Source organism: Oncorhynchus masou, unplaced genomic scaffold (genome assembly GCF_036934945.1).
Source record: "Oncorhynchus masou masou isolate Uvic2021 unplaced genomic scaffold, UVic_Omas_1.1 unplaced_scaffold_446, whole genome shotgun sequence".
Classification (NCBI taxonomy): Eukaryota; Metazoa; Chordata; class Actinopteri; order Salmoniformes; family Salmonidae; genus Oncorhynchus; species Oncorhynchus masou.
Window position 1 is genome coordinate 27,024 of NW_027010853.1, and position 25,478 is coordinate 52,501.

Sequence of the window (25,478 nt, forward strand, 5' to 3'; positions counted from 1 at the left end):
TGCATTACATGTTTTTATTTTTTCATGGGGTCTAATTTTACTTTTGTTAGTTTAAATGTAAGGCGTTTAAGGGATTTTGTTAAGAGGAGGGCGGTTTTTAGTTATTTGGAGGGTGTGGGGTTTGATTTTTGTTTTTTACAGGAGGTTCACCTGAGGGATGGAGGGGATGTTAGTAGGTTTAAGAGGGAGTGGGACAAGGGGAGTCGGTTTGGGGTATTGGGGGGTGCACTCATCGGGGGTAGGGATTTTGTGTGGGCACAGGGAGGTAAAAGTGGAGGATTCTTTTGTGGTAATGCAGGGGAGGGTTATAGGGGTGGATGTCACGATAAGGGATTGTAAATTTAGATTAGTGGTGGTGTATGGGCCACAGGTGGTGGCAGACAGGAGGGAGATGGTGGACTGTCTGACGCTCCTGTGTGTCACAAATAGGAAATTAGTGATAGGGGGGGATTTTAATACAGATTTAGGAATGGGGGGGATAGCAGTGCAGGCGCCATTGCCGGGCTAATGGCTTGCCATGGTCTGGTAGATGGTGGTCTGCACACTACTCCGAAAATGGCCGGTCCTACATGGTGCAACTCCAGGGGGGTTGAGCGGACGCTCGACTATATTTTTGTACCCAGGTCTTTGGGTAAGTTGTCTGGGCGGCTGTTGCCTGTTTTCTTTTCGGATCACGACGGGGTGCTCCTGCAGGTGGGGTCGCCAGTCTGCCTCTTTGGTAGGGGGTACTGGAAGTTAGATCGGGATGTGCTGGAGGAGCAAGCTTTTGTTGACGGGTTTTATGGCTTCTTTTGGAGGCTTGAAGGCCTCCGGTCCTTGTGCGAGGGGTGTTAGAGTGGTGGGAATTAGTTAAGGTGAGGATTAGGGCTTTTATAATAGGGTATTGCAAGAGGAAAAAAAGGGAGGAGATGAGGGAGGTGGATCGTATCCAAAGGTTAATTGAACTCGAATACGAGGCAGGCAACCTCGGCGGGTCGTTTGACTGGGAGGGATCCGCAACCCTAAAGGCGCAGCTCAGGGAGTTGCAGGAGCGGAAGGCTCGAGCTTTCCCTGGTGCGTGTGCATAGTGGCTTTCTAGAACATAATGAGACTTGTTCTGCTATGTTCTTTAAGTCGGTTAGAGCCAGACAGAGTAGGAAGGTAATGCATGGCGTTAGGGAAGAAAATGGTAGTATAGTTACAGAACCAGAGGATATGGTCAGGGTGACAACTGATCATTTCCAAGGTTTATTTAAGGAAAGGGAAATAGATGTAGAGCAGGGAAATGTGTTTTTAGAACACTTGTCCAGGCGGTTGCCTGGACATTAGAGAAGTGATGGAGGCCCAGATTTCACTAGAAGAGTTTGAAAGCGCTCTTAGGAGGATGGGAAAAGGGAAGGTGCCTGGGATGGATGGGCTGCCGGCTGAGTTTTATCTCAAGTTTTGGGGTATACTTGGACCAGTGGTCCTCGAAGTCTTGAAGGCCATCCTTGAGACGGGGGTCCCGGGGGGATCAATGGCTGTTGGTGTGCTGTCACTTTTATATAAGAAGGGGGAAGTAACAGACCTTGGCAACTGGCGGCCGTTGACCATGATGTGTGTAGATTACAAACTACTTGAAAAGGTTTTAGCAGACCGGTTGCGCACAGCCCTTCCCTACGTCGTTCATGAGGATCAGACGTGCAGGGTAGAGGGCCGCTCTATTAGATGGAACCTACAGTTAATCAGGAACTCCATCGCTTGGGTTGAAGATAGAGGACTGCCTTTAATGGTAGCAGCGCTAGATCAGGCGAAAGCCTTTGATCGCGTGAATAGATCCTTTTTATTCAGTGTTAGGTCGATTAGGATTTGGGGAGAAGTTCATAGGATGGATTCGTACATTATATGTCGGAGCGGGGTGCCGAGTTAGTGTAAATAGTCACTTGGGTGATGTTTTTGACCTCTCGTCTGGGGTCAGGCAGGGGTGCCCACTCTCGGCTCTCCTCTTCGTTCTGTACATGGAGCCTCTGGGGGCTGCCATTAGGGCAGACACAGGGTGGAAGGCTTGTTGATCCCTGGAAGTGGTGGGCTGCGTGTTAAGATCACGCAGTACGCCGACGACACTTCCTTGCTGCTGTGCAAGGACTCGTGCCTGACAAGGTCCCTTGCCATCTTTGGGGATTTCACCCGAGCGTCGGGAGCGGTTCTGAACCATGCAAAGTCTTCCGTCAAGTTTTTCGGAAGATGGCGCGGTAGAACGGATGTGCCCGGGGGGTTCTCTCTCTGTGAGGGGGCCCTGAGGATTCTCGGGGTCCATTTTGAGACCTCCGGCTCAGCGACGCTAAACTGGAACATGCGTATCACAGTGGTACAGAGGAAGCTAGCAATGTGGAAGGCTAGGTATTTGTCATTTATGGGCAAAGTCCTGGTCCTAAAGGTGGATGTGTTGCCGTCTCTTTTGTATTTGGCATACATCTACCCATTGCCGGCTTGTCTGAGGAGGCCTCTAGTGAGGCTTGTGTTTCAGTTTATGTGGAGTGGCAGGTGCGAGTGGGTCGCCAGGGCACGCATGATCTGTCCCATCGGGGAGGGAGGTAGAGGGGTACCACATTTCCCCCTCAAGCTGGACACAATGTTTGTTTCTTTCTTGTTAACGGAGCTTGCTCATCCAGTGATACACTCGTCCGGTTATCTCCTGCGGGTGTTCTTCTCGTATCAGGCGAGAAGCGTAATGGTGTGGTCTAACACATAGGTTTAGATCACAGGCACCTGTACGAGGAGGTCAGAAAGGCAGGGAGTCCGGCGCCTGTAGTGGGCATCTCGGAAGTGGTCTGGGAGGGAGTGCAGGCGCGGGGTCTGGACAACAGGCTCAAGGACCTGAATTGGTTGAGCCTCCATAAGTGCTTGCCGGTACGTTCCATCTTGTACCGGAAATAGTTTGGTACAATCCCACACCTGTCCAAGATCCTCTTGTGGCAGGGAGGAGACTGTGCGCCATGTCTTTTGGGACTGTGCCTTTGCCGGAGTAGTATGGGCTAGGGCACGGGTGTTGTTAGGTTTGGTAAGGGGGGATTTTGTATTGACGTGGGCCAGTTTAGAGAGAGGTGTAGGGAGAGCGAGAGGGACGGATAGGGACAGGTTTCTGCTCTGGCTTCTCATGAGTCTCTTTAAACGGGGGCTGTGGGAAGCCGGGCAGAACATGGTGAAAACAGGGAGAGATTGGGGGTGGAAGGGATAGTGAGGAGGGTGGAAGGAGATTTGAGGGGCAGGATGAAGAGGGAGGAGAGGAAGTGGGGGCAGCATGCTGCTCGGGAGAGGTGGAAGGGGGTTTAGGGCTGGGTGTCATTTAGATTTGTAAGGGGATAGATTAGGGACGGGGAGATAGGGAAAGGTAGTTTGTAGGGTGACGGGGAGGGAAGATGCTCCCCTGAGGTTTTGTTTGGGGTTTTTGTTTTGTTAAAATTAAAATACCATTATTAGAGTATGTATGAAAATTATGAGTTGTAAAGAATGAATGGTATTGGAGGGAATAAATTATTTTTTATAAAAAAAATAGGCTGTATAGGTTTTCACGTTCCATTAGTTGTTTTTGTATTTGGTCATTTTCATCGTCATTAAACATGTATCAGAAATACCACGCTGCATTTTGGTCCGCTTTTCTTCCACCCGACGAAAGCCATTACAATATGGCATTATATCCACTTTTTGAATATTTTTGCATAAGTTTCAATATTGGACTCTTATTTTGAAGGCAAAACGCAAATTCCATTGTTGCTCAACCTTATTCTAGCTAGCATCACACAGGTGCTTTTCCGACAGGATATAATAATCACTTGCAACCTGAACGGTCTCGAACAGAGCACGGAGAACAGCAGCGGTCGGTAGTCGACATCGGAGAAGTGAACGAGCCTGAGAGAAAACGGAGCCTTTGTTTTCAGAAGCAGCAGGGAGCAGAACCGGAGGAAAGATGATGAGTTTTCTGCCATACTTCTCCGCTGAGACCTGGACCTTCCTGGCCCTCCTCATCACCCTCATTGTAGTGTAAGGACTTACCTCAAATCAAATGTTATTTGTCACATGCATCGTAGTTTATGTCGTGGAAATATTCAGTCAATTATTTTTCACAAATACCGGAGCCTGTGAGTTCAAATAGACTTGCATTACGACATAATAAAAGCCGAGCTGCTTCATGAAAACAACAACTTTTGCAGTCTTGGCAAACACTTCTTATACATCTGTCCTCCTTACGTGACACCCATAGTAACTCCTCTAAATGACTCATCACCTCTGGCCTTTAACCACCGTTATCTTATTGCCTTGCACTAAGTTTGGTTTCACTTTAGGGCAAGGAAACTTTAGAGCCACAGCAATAGCTCAACAATACAGACATGTTCTCAACTAGGACAGGTGCATGTAGGACCATAGCAACAGTCCATAGAAATAACCAGTACATGTCATCCGGCTAACTACTCTGAAAAGAACACTCATGTTCTGATAAAATCCCAAGAGGTGTAACAATAGCAACAGTATATATTAGACCATACCACTGCTACCAAAATAAACAGCCATGTCCTCTCCCCAGACAGGTGCATGTCTAATGGTGTCTGATGACCCAAACCCACAAAAAGTGTGCACTCATCTTGTGGACTATCCTGAAATGTATCATGGCCACAAATGTTCTGGAAAATGCTCAATAGACAGGTGAAACAGATCAGGCTGTGTCACAATGGTAACATGGCTATATACAGAATAACATGGTTATATACAGAATAACATGGTTATATACAGAATAACATGGCTATATACAGAATAACATGGTTATATACAGAATAACATGGATATATACAGAATAACATGGTTATATACAGAATAACATGGCTATATACAGAATAACATGGCTATAAACAGAATAACATGGCTATATACAGAATAACATGGCTATATACAGAATAACATGGCTATATACATAACAACATGGTTATATACAGAATAACATGGCTAAAAACAGAATAACATGGCTATATACAGAATAACATGGTTATATACAGAAAAACATGGCTATATACAGAATAACATGGCTAAAAACAGAATAACATGGCTATAAACAGAATAACATGGTTATATACAGAATAACATGGCTATATACAGAATAACATGGCTAAAAACAGAATAACATGGCTATATATAGAATAACATGGATATATACAGAATAACATGGCTAAAAACAGAATAACATGGCTATATACATAACAACATGGTTATATAAATAATAAAATGGTTAAATACAGATTAACACATTTTTAATTACCTTTATTTAACTAGGCACAGTGGGTTAACTGCCTGTTCAGGGGCAGAATGACAGATGTGTACCTTAATCAGCTCCTGGATTTGAACTTGCAACCTTCCGGTTACTAGTCTGTCGCTCTAACCACTAGGCTACCCTGCCGCCCCCTATATACAGAATAACATGGCTATATACAGAATAACATGGCTATATACAGAATAACATGGATATATACAGAATAACATGGCTATATACAGAATAACATGGTTACATACAGAATAACATGGCTATATACAGAATAACATGGCTATATACAGAATAACATGGTTATATACAGAATAACATGGTTACATACAGAATAACATGGCTATATCCAGAATAACATGGCTATAAACAGAATAACATGGCTATATACAGAATAACATGGCTATATACAGAATAACATGGCTATATGCAGAATAACATGGATATATGCAGAATAACATGGCTATATGCAGAATAACATGGATATATGCAGAATAACATGACTATATGCAGAATAACATGGCTATATGCAGAATAACATGGCTATATACAGAATAACATGGATATATACAGAATAACATGGCTATATGCAGAATAACATGGATATATGCAGAATAACATGACTATATGCAGAATAACATGGCTATATGCAGAATAACATGGCTATATACAGAATAACATGGCTATATACAGAATAACATGGCTATATACAGAATAACATGGATATATACAGAATAACATGGCTATATACAGAATAACATGGATATATACAGAATAACATGGCTATAAACAGAGTAGCATGGCTATATACAGAATAACAAAGTAATATAGAGAATAACATGGATATATACAGATTAACATGGCTATACACAGAATAACTTGGTTACATACAGAATAACATGGTTACATACAAGTAATATAGAGAATAACATGGCTATATACAGAATAACATGGCTATATACAGAATAACATGGATATATACAGAATAACATGGCTATATACAGAATAACATGGCTATATACAGAATAACATGGATATATACAGAATAACATGGATATATGCAGAATAACATGGCTATATGCAGAATAACATGGCTATATACAGAATAACATGGCTATATACAGAATAACATGGCTATATACAGAATAACATGGATATATGCAGAATAACATGGCTATATGCAGAATAACATGGCTATATACAGAATAACATGGCTATATACAGAATAACATGGCTATATACAGAATAACATGGATATATACAGAATAACATGGCTATAAACAGAGTAGCATGGCTATATACAGAATAACAAAGTAATATAGAGAATAACATGGATATATACAGATTAACATGGCTATACACAGAATAACATGGTTACATACAGAATAACAAAGTAATATAGAGAATAACAAAGTAATATAGAGAATAACATGGATATATACAGATTAACATGGCTATACACAGAATAACATGGTTACATACAGAATAACATGGTTATTTACAAGGATACTATACTTAATATAACTTCTCTAGAACATATTACTATTTACTGTGTGTGTGTGTGTGTGTGTGTGTGTGTGTGTGTGTGTGTGTGTGTGTGTGTGTGTGTGTGTGTGTGTGTGTGTGTGTGTGTGTGTGTGTGTGTGTGTGTGTGTGTGTACAGGTACGGGTACTGGCCCTACGGTGTATTCACTAAGATGGGTATCCCTGGTCCCAAACCCCTACCTTACTTTGGCACAATGATGGAGTATAAAAAGGTTAGTACCCATTCAGAATAAATATCTTTCTCATATTTTAAACAACAGTGTTATTTCCCCCATGTAAAACAATACATTGAGAAGGAAAAAGAGGACTAGCTGGTTGTTTGTTGTTTGAACAATAGATAAATACAAGGTCATTTGAGACCTGATCAGTCTAGAAGTTGTATTATTGACCCTGGGGACCATATAAAATAACCCTCCTCAACCCTCACCTATTTCAGGTGTGTTCTCTGTTCAGCTGTAGGACACACCTACATGACCTCCTAGGGCATGAATCAGCTGTTTTCTCTGTCTCTCTCTGTCTCTCTCTGTCCCTCTCTCTCTCTCTCTCTCTCTCTCTCTCTCTCTCTCTCTCTCTGTCTCTCTCTGTCTCTCTCTCTGTCTCTCAACAGGGCATGAATAACTTTGACACAGAGTGCTTTCAGAAGTATGGGAGAATTTGGGGGTGAGTTCAGTTGGCTGTACCGTACTAGGATGACTCACAACTGTACTATTCCTTACAATTCATCACCTGCTGGAGCTGTCATGTGACCATGAAGAATAGTAATAATATCAACCACGACCAGAATAATGTTTTCTTTGTAGTTTTATATGAGGTGGTTAAATGTGTGTCTGTGTTTCTACTCTGTGAAGGTTCTATGATGGGAGGAAGTCTGTTCTGTGTATCATGTAGGATTGTAGGTGTAATCAGACCCCTTCACTTTTCCACATTTTATTACATTACAGCCTTATTCTAAAATGGATTTAATCGGGTTTTTTTCTAATCAATCTACTCACACAATTCCCCATATTGACAAAGCAAAACCTGTTTGATTTCATTCCAGTCTGAGGTCCTGAGCACTCTTGAGCAGACTTTCATCATGGATCTCTCTGTACTTTGCTCTGTTCATCTTTACCTCGATCCTGACTAGTCTCCCAGTCCCTGCCGCTGAAAAACATCCCCACAGCATGATGCTGCCACCACCATGCTTCACCATAGGGATGGTGCCATGTTTCATCCAGACGTGACCCTTGGCATTCAGGCCAAAGAGTTTAATCTTGATTTCATCTGACCAGAGAATCTTGTTTCTCATTGTCTGAGAGTCTTTAGTTACCTTTTGACAAACTCCAAGCGGGCTGTCATGTGCCTTTTACTGAGGAGTGGCTTCCGTCTGGCCACTCTACCATAAAGGCCTGATTGGTGGAGTGCTGTAGATATGGTTCTCCTCCTGGAAGGTTCTCCCATCTTCGACCTCATGGTTTGGCGTTTGCTCTGACATGCTCTGTCAACTGTGGGACCTTAAGAAGACAGGTGTGTGCCTTTCCAAATCATGTCCAATCAATGGAATTTACCACAGATGTACTCCAATCAAGTTGGAGAAACATCTCAAGCATGACGGAAACATGATCAATAGAAACAAAATGCACCTGAGCTCAATTTGATGTCTGAATACTTATTTAACTAAGGTATTTCTGTTCTTTCTTCTCGTTATGGGGTATTGTGATGTCATTATGGGGTATTGTGATGTCATTATGGGGTATTGTGATGTCATTATGGGATATTGTGTGTAGATTTATGAGGGATTTTATTTATTTAATCATTTTTAGAATAAGGCTGTAACTTAACGAAATGCCTCTGTGAAGGATCTATGACGCGAGGCAGTCTGTTCTGTGTACCATAAAGCCAGGTGTGTGTTTCTCCTCTGTGAAGGATCTATGATGGGAGGCAGCCTGTACCATGTAGGTGTATATATAGTGGTTAAAGCCAGGTGTGTGTTTCTCCTCTGTGAAGGATCTATGATGGGAGGCAGCCTGTTCTGTGTATCATGTAGTTGTATATATAGTGGTTAAAGCCAGGTGTGTGTTTCTCCTCTGTGAAGGATCTATGATGGGAGGCAGCCTGTTCTGTGTATCATGTAGTTGTATATATAGTGGTTAAAGCCAGGTGTGTGTTTCTCCTCTGTGAAGGATCTATGATGGGAGGCAGTCTGTTCTGTGTATCATGTAGTTGTATATATAGTGGTTAAAGACAGGTCTGTGTTTCTCCTCTGTGAAGGATCTATGATGGGAGGCAGTCTGTTCTGTGTATCATGTAGTTGTATATATAGTGGTTAAAGACAGGTCTGTGTTTCTCCTCTGTGAAGGATCTATGATGGGAGGCAGTCTGTACCATGTAGGTGTATATATAGTGGTTAAAGCCAGGTGTGTGTTTCTCCTCTGTGAAGGATCTATGATGGGAGGCAGTCTGTACCATGTAGTTGTATATATAGTGGTTAAAGCCAGGTGCGTGTTTCTCCTCTGTGAAGGATCTATGATGGGAGGCAGCCTGTTCTGTGTATCATGGACAAAAGCATGATCAAGACCGTCCTGATTAAAGAGTGTTACAACATCTTCACCAACCGCAGGGTGAGACACACATACATACACACACACACACACACACACACGCACACACGCACGCACGCACGCACACACACACACACACACACACACACACACACATTCACACACATACACACACACTCACATACACACACACACACGCACGCACGCACGCACGCACGCACGCACACACACACACACACACACACACACACACACACACACACACACACCCCTAATAATAATCTGAATAATTATAATCCAAACATTATGACTGATAGTATTAATTCATTATTTGTGTCATTCATTATTCATACATTTTAAAGTAGTGTGAATATTGTGTAAATACTGTGATCCTTATTAAATCATATAATTCATACAATTGTTGTTTAAGAACATCATTCTGAACGGTGAGCTGTTTGATGCGGTGTCCATTGCCGAGGACGATACATGGAGACGGATCCGTAGTGTCCTCTCACCTTCCTTTACCTCTGGACGACTAAAGGAGGTAGAACCATCCCTCCATCCCTCCCTTTCTGCTTTATCAACTTGTTATAAACTCATTATAACTTGTTATAAACTCTTTATTAACTCATTATAGCTTGTTATAAACTCTTTATAGCTTCTTAAAAACTCTATAAACTTAAACTCATTATGGATTGTTATAAATGCTTTATAAACTCTATAGCTTGTTATAAACTCTTTATAAACTCATTATAGCTTGTTTTAAACTCTATATAAACTCCTTATAGGTTGTTTTAAACTCTTTATAAACTCATTATGGCTTGTTATGAACTCTTTATAACTTGTTATAAACTCTTAACTCATTATTGCTTGTTATGAACTCTTTATAAACTCATTATAGCTTGTTTTAAACTCTTTATAAACTCATTATAGGTTGTTTTAAACTCTTTATAAACTCATTATAGCTTGTTATAAACTCTTTATAACTTGTTATAAACTCTTAACTAATTATAGCTTGTTATGAACTCTTTATAAACTCTTTATAACTTGTTATAAACTATTAACTCATTATCGCTTGTTATAAACTCAAACCTAAATCAAATCAAATTGTATTTGTCACAAACACATATTTAGCAGTTATGGGTGTAGTGAAATGTTTCCAAAGGCAGTAATTTCTAACAAGACACAACAATACAATACAAGTCTAATAGTAAAATAATGGAATTAAGAAATATAGAAAAATTAGGATGAGCAGCGTCGAAGTCTGGAGTATAAAATTATATATATAAGTATATTTTTTTTAAATTGCTTTTACCTTAATTTACATAGGCAAGTCAGTTACAAACAAATTCTGATTTACAATGACGGCCAAGGAACAGTGGGTTAACTGCCCTTTTCAGGGGTAGAACAAATGATTTTTACCTTGTCAGTTCGGGGATTCAATCTAGCAACCTTCCGGTTACTAGTCCAACGTCCTAACCACTAGGTTACCTGCCTCCCCTAATGTGATGGGATGTATAGACATCATGTACATTATGTTGATAGAATATATAGCAAATCTGTAGAATACATGGATAGAGTTGAAGTGGGAAGTTTACATATACTTAATATACTTAATATGGAGTCATTAAAACTCGTTTTTCAACCACTCCACAAATTTCTTGTTGACAAACTATAATTTTGACAAGTCGGTGAGGACATCTACTTTGTGAATGACAAGAGTACATTTTTCCAACAATTGTTTACAGACAGATTATTTCACTTATAATACACTGTTTCACAAATCCAGTGGGTCAGAAGTTTACACACACTAAGTTGACTGTGCCTTTAAGTTTGGAATATTCCAGAAAATTATGTCATGGCTTTAGAAGCTTCTGAAAGGCTAATTGACATCATTTGAGTAAATTGGTGGTGTACCTGTGGATGTATTTCAAGGCCTTCCTTCAAACTCAGTGTGTCTTTGCTTGACATCATGGGAAAATCAAAAGAAATCGGCCAAGACCTCATAAAAAAAATGTAGCCCTCCAAAAGTCTGGTTCATCCTTGGAAGCAATTTCCAAATGGTCGGTCAGTCAGTCGGTCGGTCGGTCGGTCTGTCTGCAGTATATACACAGAATTAACAAAAGTATGTGGACACCTGCTCGTCAAACATCTCAATCCAAAATAATGGGCATTTGCATGGAGTTGGAAGTTTGCTCTGTTTTAAATTATATATTTCCATCTCTATCTCTGTCTCTCTCTCCTCTAGATGTTTGGTATCATGAAGCAGCACTCTGTTAACCTCTCTCTCTCTCTCTCTCTACCTCTCTACCTCTCTCTACCTCTCTACCTCTCTCTCTCTCTACCTCTCTCTCTACCTCTCTACCTCTCTACCTCTCTACCTCTCTCTCTCTCTCTCTCTACCTCTCTACCTCTCTCTCTCTACCTTTACCTCTCTCTCTTCCTCTACTTCTCTTTCTCTCTCCTCTAGATGTTTGGTATCATGAAGCAGCACTCTACTAACCTGCTGAATGGAATGAAGAAGCAGGCAGATAAAGACCAGACCATCGAAGTGAAGGAGTGAGTCCTGACCTCTAACCTCTAGCTTCTCACCTCATAACTCTGAGTCTTGATTATAATACACACACACACACACACACACACACACACACACACACACACACACACACACACACACACACACACACACACACACACACACACACACACACACACACACACACACACATATATATAGCCACCCATTGCCTTGATAACAGCTTTGCACACTCTTGGCCTGAGGTAGAGCACCTCATGATAAGCTTTAGACCACACTGTCTACCAAGATTTCATCAATAGTATCGTAGCAGTCTATTTACCACCACAATCCGATGCTGGCACTATGACCACACTCAACGAGCTGTATAAGGGACAGTAGCCGTCATTGAAAATAAAAAATGTCATCTTAACTGACTTGCCCAGTTAATTAAAGGTAAAATAAAAATGTAAAAAAATAAGGTCATGAGCGGCGCTCCAAGTGGGACTTTAACTTAAATCCGTTTGATCTATATCTACCAGCATGATACATGTGCAACCGCAGGGCAGGACGGATTACCAGGATGTGTAATCAGAGCATGTCCTGACCAACTGGCAAGTGTCTTTACTGACATTTTCAACCTCTCCCTGTCCGAGTCTGTAATGCCTACATGTTTCAAGCAGACCACCATAGTGCCTGTGCTCAAGAACACCAAGGTAACCTACCTAAATGACTACCAACCCGTAGCACTCACGGTCTGTAGCCATGAAGTGCTTTGAAAGGCTGGTCGTGGCTCACATCAACACCATCATCTCGGAAACACTACACCCACTCCAATTCACATACCGCCCCAACTGATCCACAGAGGATGCAATCTCGATTGCACTCCACACTGCCCTTTCCCACCTGGACAAAAGGAACACCTATGTGAGAATGCTGTTCATTGACTACTGCTCAACGTTCAACACCATAGTGCCCACAAAGCTCATCACTAAGCTAAGAACACTGGGACTAAACACCTCCCTCTGCAACTGGATCCTAGACTTCCTGATGGGCTGCCCCCGGGTGGTGAGGGTAGGTAACAACACATCCGCCACGCTGATCCTCTCCACGGGGGCCCCACATGGGTTTGTGCTTAGACCCATCCTGTACTCCCTGTTCACCCACGAGTGCATGGCCAGGCACGACTCCAACACCATCATTAAGTTTGCTGATGAGAAAACAGCCTGATCACCGACAACGATGAGACAGCTTATAGGGAGGAAGTCAGAGACCTGGCAGTGTGGTGCCAAGACAACAACCTCTCCCTTAATGTGAGAAAGACAAAGTAGCTGATCGTGGACTACAGGAAAAGGAGGACCGAACACGCCCCCATTACAATCGACAGGGCTGTAGTGAAGTGTGTTGAGAGTTTCAAGTTCCTTGGCGTCCACATCACCAACAAACGAACATGGTCCAAACACACCAAGACAGTCATGAAGAGGGCACGACAATGCCTTTTCCCCCTAAGGAGACTGAAAAGATATGGCATGGGTCCCCAGATCCTCAAAAAAGTTCTACAACTGCACCATCGAGAGCATCCTGACCGGTTGCATCACCACCTTGTATGGTAACTTCTCGGTATCTGACCATAAGGCACTACTGAGGGTAGTGCGTACAGACCAGTACATCACTGGGGCCAAACTTCCTGCCATCCAGGACCTACAGTTGACGTCGGAAGTTTACATACACTTAGGTAGGAGTCATTAAAACTTGTTTTTCAACCACTCCACAAATTTCTTGTTAACAAACTATAGTTTTGGCAAGTCGTTTAGGAAAAAGGGGGAGGCTTGCAAGCCGAAGAACACCATCCCAACCGTGAAGCACGGGGGTGGCAGCATTACATTTACATTTAAGTCATTTAGCAGACGCTCTTATCCAGAGCGACTTACAAATTGGTGAATTCACCTTCTGACATCCAGTGGAACAGCCACTTTACAATAGTGCATCTAAATCATTAAGGGGGGGGGGTGGTGAGAAGGATTACTTATCCTATCCTAGGTATTCCTTGAAGAGGTGGGGTTTCAGGTGTCTCCGGAAGGTGGTGATTGACTGTTGTGGTGGTGCTTTGCTGCAGGAGGGACTGGTGTACTTCACAAAATAGATGGCATCATGAGGCACGAAAATTATGTGAATATCTTGAAGCAACATCTCAAGACATCAGTCAGGAAGTTAAAGCTTGGTCGCAAATGGGTCTTTCAAATGGATAATGACCCTAAGCATACTTCCAATGTTGTCCTTAAGCCATTTTGCCACAACTAAGTCAAGGTATTGGAGTAGCCATCACAAAGCCCTGACCTCAAAAACCTCAATCCTATGACTCAGTTACACCAGCTCATAGAAAATGTGTGGGCAGAGCTGAATAAGCGTGTGTGAGCAAGGAGGCCTACAAACCTGACTCAGGAATGGGTCAACTTATTGGTATTGAGTGGCCATGACAAAGCCACAACCCCTTACGAGTTAAGAACAAATTCTTATTTTCAATGACGGCCTAGGAACAGTGGGTTAACTGTCTGTTCAGGTGCAGAACAACAGATTTGTACCTTGTCAGCTCGGGGGTTTGAACTTGCAACCTTCTGGTTACTAGTCCAACAGTCTAACCACTAGGCTACCCTGCCATCCCAAAAGTGTGGGCAGAACTGAAAAAAGCATGTGTGAGCAAGGAGGCCTACAAACCTGACTCAGTTACACCAGCTCTGTCAGGAGGAATGGGCCAACATTCACCCAACTTATTGTGGGAAGCTTGTGGAAGGCTACCCCGAAATGTTTGACCCAAGTTAAACAATTTAGAGGCAATGCTACCAAATGCTAATTTAGTGTATGTGAACTTCTGACCCACTGGGAATGTGATGAATGAAATAAAGCTGAAATAAATAATTATCTGTACTATTATTCTGACATTTCACATTCTTAAAATTAAGTGGTGATCCGAATTGACCTAAGACAGAGAAATTTTACTCAGATTAAATGTCAAGAATTGTGAAAAACTGAGTTTAAATGTATTTGGCTAAGGTGTATGTAAACTTCCGACTTCAACAGTGTGTACTCAGCGGTGTCAGAGGAAGGCCCCAAAAATTGTCAAAGACAGTCACCTGGAGCCTCCCAAGTGGCGCAATGGTCTAAAGCATCACAGTGCTAGCTGTGCCACTAGAGATCCTGGTTCGAGTCCAATGGTCTAAAGCATCGCAGTGCTAGCTGTGCCACTAGAGATCCTGGTTCGAGTCCAATGCTCTAAAGCACCGCAGTGCTCGCTGTGCCACTAGAGATCCTGGTTCGAGCCCAGGCTCTGTTGCAGCTGGCAAGTTGTGTGACAAACACATTTGATTTGTTTTAGTTGTGTGGTCAGCAGTTGTTGCCATTAGTTGTTGTCAGTGGTTGTGTGGTCAGTAGTTGTGTTTTCAGTAGTTGTGTGGTCTGTAGTTTTGTGGTCGGTAGTTTTGTGGTTGTGGTTATGGTCTGAATGAAGTTGTGTGGTCAGTAGTTGTGTAATTGTGATTGTGTTGCAGGTTCTTTGGGCCTTACAGTATGGACGTAGTTGTGATCAGTAGTTGTGTAGTTGTGTGGTCAGTAGTTGTGTGGTCAGTAGCTGTGTGGTGTGTAATTGTGGTTGTGTTGCAGGTTCTTTGGGCCCTACAGTATGGACGTGGTTGTGATCAGTAGTTGTGTAGTTGTGTGGTCAGTAGTTGTGTGGTCAGTAGCTGTGTGGTGTGTAATTGTGGTTGTGTTGCAGGTTCTTTGGGCCCTACAGTATGGACGTGGTTGTGATCAGTAGTTGTGTAGTTGTGTGGTCAGTAGTTGTGTGGTCAGTAGCTGTGTGGTGTGTAATTGTGGTTGTGTTGCAGGTTCTTTGGGCCCTACAGTATGGACGTGGTTGTGATCAGTAGTTGTGTAGTTGTGTGGTCAGTAGTTGTGTGGTCAGTAGCTGTGTGGTGTGTAATTGTGGTTGTGTTGCAGGTTCTTTGGGCCCTACAGTATGGACGTAGTTGTGATCAGTAGTTGTGTAGTTGTGTGGTCAGTAGTTGTGTGGTCAGTAGCTGTGTGGTGTGTAATTGTGGTTGTGTTGCAGGTTCTTTGGGCCCTACAGTATGGACGTAGTTGTGATCAGTAGTTGTGTAGTTGTGTGGTCAGTAGTTGTGTGGTCAGTAGCTGTGTGGTGTGTAATTGTGGTTGTGTTGCAGGTTCTTTGGGCCCTACAGTATGGACGTGGTCACCAGCACAGCTTTCAGTGTGGACATTGACTCTCTGAACAACCCTTCAGACCCCTTCGTCTCCAACGTCAAGAAGATGCTCAAGTTCGACCTGTTCAACCCCCTGTTCCTCCTAGTCGGTGAGACCACACACAAAGTTGTTCTTTATAATCGTATGTATGTGTACCTTTTTATAAAACTTTCCTCTCCCCTCCTGTCCTGTCCTCTCCCGTCCTCAACTCCTCTCCTCCTCTCCCCTCCTCCTCTCGTTCTCCAGTGTTGTTTCCCTTCACAGGTCCTATCTTGGAGAAGATGAAGTTTTCTTTCTTCCCGTCTGCGGTGACAGACTTCTTTTATGCCGCGCTGGCGAAGATCAAATCTGGACGTGACTCTGGGAACTCTACCGTAAACATGTTTTATATTTGTATTTGATTATGTTGATATTTTCATCTATACATTTATATTTGTACTGTAATATTCTCCACCAATATGGAATGTCCAAATCGATATCATGTCGGAATTGAAAAACACTATTATTGGGACCCAAATATCTTCATTCATATTTGAATCTGTTTGTGTTGGTTGTGATTGGACCAGATCCATTAGAATCTGATTGTGTTGGCTGTGATTGGACCAGATCCATTAGAATCTGATTGTATTGGCTGTGATTGGACCAGATCCATTAGAATCTGATTGTGTTGGTTGTGATTGGACCAGATCCAGTAGAATATGTTTGTGATGGCTGTGATTGGACATATTTGACCTAATTTCATTCTGCTCGCAGAGTCGGGTGGATTTCTTACAAATGATGATCGACTCTCAGAAATGCAACGACACGAAGACAGGAGGGGAACCGACTAAAGGTACCTGCCGAACACACACCTGTAATCTACTGTTACAAACACACACCTGGAAACTACTATTACAAACACACACCTGGAAACTACTGTTACAAACACACACCTGTAAACTACTGTTATAAACACACACCTGTTACAAACACACACCTGTAAACTACTGTTACAAACACACACCTGTAAACTACTGTTACAAACACACACCTGTAATCTACTGTTACAAACACACACCTGTAATCTACTGTTACAAACACACACCTATAATCTACTGTTACAAACAAACACCTGTAATCTACTGTTACAAACACACACCTGTAAACTACTATTACAAAGACACACACCTGTAAACTACTGTTACAAACAATCACCTGTAGTCTACTGTTACAAACACACACCTGTAAACTACAGTTACAAACACACACCTGTAAACTACAGTTACAACCAAACAACTGTAAACTACTGTTACAAACACACACCTGTAAACTACTGTTACAAACACACACCTGTAATCTGCTGTTACAAACAAACACCTGTAATCTACTGTTACAAACACACACCTGTAATCTACTGTTACAAACACACACCTGTAAACTACTGTTACAAACACACACCTGTAATCTACTGTTACAAACACACACCTGTAAACTACTGTTACAAACACACACCTGTAAACTACTGTTACAAACACACACCTGTAAACTACTGTTACAAACACACACCTGTAAACTACTGTTACAAACACACACCTGTAATCTACTGTTACAAACAATCACCTGTAATCTACTGTTACAAACACACACCTGTAAACTACTGTTACAAAGACACAAACCTGTAAACTACTGTTACAAACACACACCTGTAAACTACTATTACAAACACACACCTGAAAACTACTGTTAAAAACAAACACCTTTAATCTACTGTTACAAACACACACCTGTAAACTACTGTTACAAATACACACCTGTAAACTACTGTTATAAACACACACCTGTTACAAACACACACCTGTAAACTACTGTTACAAACACACACCTGTTACAAACACACACCTGTAAACTACTATTACAAAGACACACCTGTAAACTACTGTTACAAAGACACACCTGTAAACTACTGTTACAAACACACACCTGTAAACTACTATTACAAAGACACACACCTGTAAACTACTGTTACAAACACACACCTGTAAACTACTATTACAAACACACACCTGTAAACTACTGTTCCAAAGACACACCTGTAAACTACTGTTACAAACACACACCTGTAAACTACTATTACAAAAACACACCTGTAAACTACTGTTACAAACACACACCTGTAAACTACTATTACAAAGACACACCTGTAAACTACTGTTACAAAGACACACCTGTAAACTACTGTTATAAACACACACCTGTAAACTACTATTACAAAGACACACCTGTAAACTACTGTTACAAACACACACCTGTAAACTACTATTACAAAGACACACACCTGTAATCTACTGTTACAAACACACACCTGTAAACTACTGTTACAAACACACACCTGTAAACTACTGTTACAAACACACACCTGTAATCTACTGTTACAAACACACACCTGTTACAAACACACACCTGTAAATTACTATTACAAAGACACACACCTGTAAACTACTGTTACAAACACACACCTGTAAACTACTGTTACAAACACACACCTGTAAACTACTGTTTCAAACACACACCTGTAATCTACTGTTACAAACACACACCTGTAAACTACTGTTACAAACACACACCTGTAAACTACTGTTACAAACACACACATGTAAACTACTGTTACAAACACACACCTGTAAACTACTGTTACAAACACACACCTGTAAACTACTGTTACAAACACACACCTGTAAACTACTGTTACAAACACACACCTGTAAACTACTATTACAAAGACACACACCTGTAAACTACTGTTACAAACACACACCTGTAAACTACTGTTAAAAACACACACCTGTAAACTACTATTACAAACACACACCTGTAAACTACTGTTACAAAGACACACCTGTAAACTACTGTTACAAACACACACCTGTAAACTACTGTTACAAACACACACCTGTAATCTACTGTTACAAACACACACCTGTTACAAACACACACCTGTAAACTACTATTACAAAGACACACACCTGTAAACTACTGTTACAAACACACACCTGTAAACTACTGTTACAAACACACACCTGTAAACTACTGTTTCAAACACACACCTGTAATCTACTGTTACAAACACACACCTGTAAACTACTGTTACAAACACACACCTGTAAACTACTGTTACAAACACACACCTTTAAACTACTGTTACAAACACACACCAGTAAACTACTGTTACAAACACACACCTGTAAACTACTGTTACAAAGACACACCTGTAAACTACTGTTACAAACACACACCTGTAAACTACTGTTACAAACACACACCTGTAAACTACTGTTACAAACAATCACCTGTAAACTACTGTTACAAACACACAGCTGTAATCTACTGTTACAAAGACACACCTGTAAACTACTGTTACAAACACACACCTGTAAACTACTATTACAAAAACACACCTGTAAACTACTGTTACAAACACACACCTGTAAACTACTATTACAAAGACACACCTGTAAACTACTGTTACAAAGACACACCTGTAAACTACTGTTACAAACACACACCTGTAAACTACTATTACAAAGACACACCTGTAAACTACTGTTACAAACACACACCTGTAAACTACTATTACAAAGACACACACCTGTAATCTACTGTTACAAACACACACCTGTAAACTACTGTTACAAACACACACCTGTAAACTACTGTTACAAACACACACCTGTAATCTACTGTTACAAACACACACCTGTTACAAACACACACCTGTAAACTACTATTACAAAGACACACACCTGTAAACTACTGTTACAAACACACACCTGTAAACTACTGTTACAAACACACACCTGTAAACTACTGTTTCAAACACACACCTGTAATCTACTGTTACAAACACACACCTGTAAACTACTGTTACAAACACACACCTGTAAACTACTGTTACAAACACACACCTGTAAACTACTGTTACAAACACACACCTGTAAACTACTGTTACAAACACACACCTGTAAACTACTGTTACAAACACACACCTGTAAACTACTGTTACAAACACACACCTGTAAACTACTGTTACAAACACACACCTGTAAACTACTGTTACAAACAATCACCTGTAAACTACTGTTACAAACACACACCTGTAAAATACTGTTACAAACACACACCTGCAAACTACTATTACAAACACACACCTGCAAACTACTATTACAAACACACACCTGTAAACTACTGTTACAAACACACACCTGTAAACTCCTGTTATAAACACACCTGTTACAAACACACACCTGTAAACTACTGTTACAAACACACACCTGTTACAAACACACACCTGTAAACTACTGTTATAAACACACACCTGTTACAAACACACACCTGTAAACTACTGTTACAAACACACACCTGTAAACTAGTGTTACAAACAAACACCTGTAATCTACTGTTACAAACACACACCAGTTACAAACACACACCTGTAAACTACTATTACAAAGACACACCTGTAAACTACTGTTACAAACACACACCTGTAAACTACTATTACAAAGACACACACCTGTAAACTACTGTTACAAACACACACCTGTAAACTACTGTTACAAACACACACCTGTAAACTACTGTTACAAACACACACCTGTAAACTACTGTTACAAACACACACCTGTAAACTACTGTTACAAACACACACCTGTAAACTACTGTTACAAACAATCACCTGTAAACTACTGTTACAAACACACACCTGTAAAATACTGTTACAAACACACACCTGCAAACTACTATTACAAACACACACCTGCAAACTACTATTACAAACACACACCTGTAAACTACTGTTACAAACACACACCTGTAAACTCCTGTTATAAACACACACCTGTTACAAACACACACCTGTAAACTACTGTTACAAACACACACCTGTTACAAACACACACCTGTAAACTACTGTTATAAACACACACCTGTTACAAACACACACCTGTAAACTACTGTTACAAACACACACCTGTAAACTAGTGTTACAAACAAACACCTGTAATCTACTGTTACAAACACACACCAGTTACAAACACACACCTGTAAACTACTATTACAAAGACACACCTGTAAACTACTGTTACAAACACACACCTGTAAACTACTATTACAAAGACACACACCTGTAAACTACTGTTACAAACACACACCTGTAAACTACTGTTACAAACACACACCTGTAAACTACTGTTACAAACACACACCTGTAATCTACTGTTACAAACACACACCTGTTACAAACACACACCTGTAAACTACTATTACAAAGACACACACCTGTAAACTACTGTTACAAACACACACCTGTAAACTACTGTTACAAACACACACCTGTAAACTACTGTTTCAAACACACACCTGTAATCTACTGATACAAACACACACCTGTAAACTACTGTTACAAACACACACCTGTAAACTACTGTTACAAACACACAACTGTAAACTACTGTCACAAACACACACCTGTAATCTACTGTTACAAACAATCACGTGTTACAAACATATTCTCTCTCCTATTCCCTCCTCTCCTCTCTCTCCCTCCGCAGGACTGACTGATCATGAGATCTTGTCTCAGGCCATGATCTTCATCTTCGGTGGCTACGAGACCAGCAGCAGTACTATGAGTTTCCTGGCCTATAACCTGGCAACCAACCCCCACACCATGACCAAACTGCAGGAGGAGATAGATACTGTGTTCCCCAACAAGGTAACCTCCACACCATGACCAAACTGCAGGAGGAGATAGATACTGTGTTCTCCAACAGATGTGGTGAGGTTTTGATGTGTATGTAACCTCGGTGCAGGCTCCAATCCAGTACGAAGCTCTGATGCAGATGGACTATTTGGACTGTGTGTTGAACGAGTCTATGAGACTGTACCCCATCGCCCCTCGACTGGAGAGGGTCGCCAAGAAGACGGTGGAGATTAACGGCATCGTCATCCCCAAAGACTGCGTTGTCCTGGTTCCCACGTGGACCCTCCACCGTGACCCAGAGATCTGGTCCAACCCTGAGGAGTTCAAACCAGAGAGGTACTGGACCGCACCGTAACCACAGCACAACCATAACACAACCTTAATACAACCACAGTACAACCATAACACAACTTAACCACAAATCAACTACCACACAATGTTTAATGTGTCTGAACCCCCACCACAAATCAACTACAACACAATGTTTAATGTGTCTGGACCACAACCACAAATCAACTACAATACAATGTGTAATGTGTCTGCCCTCCCCCTGTCCAGGTTCAGTAAGGAGAACAAGGAGCCTATTGATCCATACACGTACATGCCGTTTGGGGCGGGGCCCAGGAACTGTATCGGGATGCGATTCGCCATGATCATGATCAAACTGGCCATGGTTGAGCTCCTCCAGAGTTTCACTTTCTCCGTCTGCGACGAGACCGAGGTGAGACGCTCACCTGAGCAGACAGAATATGACATCATCAAACATCAGTATCTGTTTCAGCATGGTCAGCACCTGTTTTAACATGGACCTGTTTTAACATGGTCACCACCTGTTTTAGCATGGTCGCCACCTGTTTTAGCATGGTCACCACCTGTTTTAACATGGTCACCACCTGTTTTAACATGGTCACCACCTGTTTTAACATGGTCACCACCTGTTTTAACATGGTCACCACCTGTTTTAACATGGACCTGTTATAACATGGTCACCTCCTGTTCAACATGGTCACCTCCTGTTCAACATGGTCACCACCTGTTCAACATGGTCACCACCTGTTCAACATGGTCACCACCTGTTCAACATGGTCACCACCTGTTTTAACATGGTCACCTCTTGTTCAACATGGTCACCTCCTGTTCAACATGGTCACCTCCTGTTCAACATGGTCACCACCTGTTCAACATGGTCACCACCTGTTCAACATGGTCACCACCTGTTCAACATGGTCACCTCCTGTTTTAACATGGACCTGTTTTAACATGGTCACCTCCTGTTCAACATGGTCACCACCTGCTCAACACGGTCACCACCTGTTCAACATGGTCACCTCCTATTCAACATGGTCACCACCTGTTCAACATGGTCACCACCTGTTCAACATGGTCACCACCTGTTCAACATGGTCACCTCCTGTTCAACATGGTCACCACCTGTTTTAACATGGTCACCACCTGTTTTAACATGGTCACCGCCTGTTTTAACATGGTCACCACCTGTTTTAACATGGACCTGTTTTAACATGGTCAGCACCTGTTTTAACATGGTCACCTCCTGTTTTAACATGGACCTGTTTTAACGTGGTCAGCACCTGTTTTAACATTGCCCTGTTTTAACATGGTCACCACCTGTTTTAACATGGTCTGTTATTCTCTATAGATCCCTTTGGAGATTGACAACCAGGGTTTTCTGATGCCAAAACGACCAATCAAACTGAGGCTGGAGCACCGTAGCAACACCCTTAGCAACACCACCGCCACCTCTCTGTAGAGTCCAACAACGTGACCGAATGCTGGAGCACCCCACCCTGTATTACCCTAGAGCACCCCACCCTACCCTAGGGCACCCTACCCTTCCCTGGAGAACCCTACCATATACAGTGGGGCAAACAAGTATTTAGTCAGCCACCAATTGTGCAAGTTCTCCCAATTAAAAAAAAGACGAGAGGCCTGTAATTTTCATCATAGGTCCACTTCAACTATGACAGACAAAATTATTTAAAAAAATCCAGAAAATCACATTGTATGATTTTTAATTAATGTATTTGCAAATGATGGTGGAAAATAAGTATTTGGTCACCTACAAACAAGCAAGATTTCTGGTTCTCACAGACCTGTAACTTCTTCTTTGAGAGGCTCCTCTGTCCTCCACTCGTTACCTGTATTAATAGCAACTGTTTGAACTTGTTATCAGTAGAAAAGACACCTGTCCACAACCTCAAACAGTCACACACACAATGAATGTTCAGTTCAATCAGAAATGACCTTTAAAATGGCACATAGCTGACAAAGCGCTGGGATTGAATCCTGGTCTCAGTCTCATGCTTGGTTTGAGTAGGACTCAGAAACCCATTTCCACCAGATAACAGAGAGATAGAAATACTATGGATGCATTAGAGGTACATGTCTTGTTAAAGTTAAACACCAGGGGTATTAAATCCATGGCATGATGTCATGTCTGGATCCTGCACACTGGTGGCTGGAATTCTCCTAGAATGTAGAACTCTAGCTGGTGTTCTCTAGAACTATACTCTCATTCTGTTCCTCTGGGTGTTCTGCTGTCCAGTCATTCCAAAATAGAATCTTTACTGTCTGTTGAGATGATCCCTGCAGCTGCTTGGTTTTAACTTGAATCATCACAAACCAATAAAATCCTCACACTAATGAACAAGGTCGTCTGTGTATTTATTAACATTTATAAGACAAACGTAAGACACAAACACCCACAAATATACATGAGAACAATCAATACAGATTTGTGTTATTTATCAAGACATACTGTATTTATAACTTAGTTCAGCTCGGACTAATTGTAGTGTGACGACTTGGTCATCCACACGTTTCTTTTCAGATCCCAATACCGCCCCTGTGTGGCCGTTGGATGTAAATACACAGCCCAGGTCCCATTACAAACTATTAATCCACTGTCCACATTTTACATTTTACGGGCAGTTAGAAAAGCCAAGGTTAGCTTTTTTTTGCTTCCTGCAACACAAACTCAAAAAAGTTCTGGGACACTGTAAAGTCCATGGAGAATAAGAACACCTCCTCCCAGCTGCCCACTGCACTGAAGATAGGAAACACTGTCACCAATGATAATTCCACCATAATTGAGAATTTCAATAAGCATTTTTCTACAGCTGGCCATGCTTTCCACCTGGCTACTCCTACCCCGGTCAACAGCACTGCACCCCCCGCAGCAACTCGCCCAAACCTTCCCCATTTCTCCTTCTCCCAAATCCGTTCAGCTGATGTTCTGAAAGAGCTGCAAAATCTGGACCCCTACAAATCAGCCGGGCTAGACAATCTGGACCCTTTCTTTCTAAAAATGATCTGCCGAAATTGTTGCCAACCCTATTACTAGCCTGTTCAACCTCTCTTTCGTGTCATCTGAGATTCCCAAAGATTGGAAAGCAGCTGCGGTCATCCCCTCTTCAAAGGGGGGACACTCTTGACCCAAACTGCTACAGACCTATATCTATCCTACCATGCCTTTCTAAGGTCTTCGAAAGCCAAGTCAACAAACAGATTACCGACCATTTCGAATCTCACCATACCTTCTCTGCTATGCAATCTGGTTTCAGAGCTGGTCATGGGTGCACCTCAGCCACGCTCAAGGTCCTA

The 25,478-nt window shown here is 41.8% G+C and overlaps 1 protein-coding gene across 1 annotated transcript; it reads left to right on the forward strand.

Moving 5' to 3' along the window:
• Window positions 1–3,771: 3,771 nt before the first annotated feature.
• LOC135535126 (cytochrome P450 3A27-like) lies at window positions 3,772–24,525 on the forward strand. The gene is made up of 13 exons (XM_064961849.1): window positions 3,772–3,999; window positions 6,930–7,023; window positions 7,419–7,471; window positions 9,312–9,411; window positions 9,782–9,895; window positions 11,822–11,910; window positions 16,084–16,232; window positions 16,370–16,497; window positions 16,877–16,955; window positions 21,709–21,869; window positions 21,967–22,193; window positions 22,416–22,578; window positions 23,515–24,525. Exons 1-13 carry the CDS (start codon window positions 3,926–3,928, stop codon window positions 23,623–23,625), a joined length of 1,542 nt encoding a protein of 513 aa, XP_064817921.1. The 5' UTR covers window positions 3,772–3,925; the 3' UTR covers window positions 23,626–24,525.
• Window positions 24,526–25,478: the final 953 nt, after the last annotated feature.

Coding starts and splice junctions, on each gene's coding strand:
- LOC135535126 (XM_064961849.1), top strand. CDS start 3,926: ATGATGAGTTTTCTGCCATACTTCTCCGCTGAGACCTGGACCTTCCTG. Junction 7,024..7,418: donor CAATGATGGAGTATAAAAAG/GTTAGTACCCAT, acceptor GTCTCTCAACAG/GGCATGAATAACTTTGACAC. Junction 11,911..16,083: donor CAGACCATCGAAGTGAAGGA/GTGAGTCCTGAC, acceptor GTTGTGTTGCAG/GTTCTTTGGGCCCTACAGTA.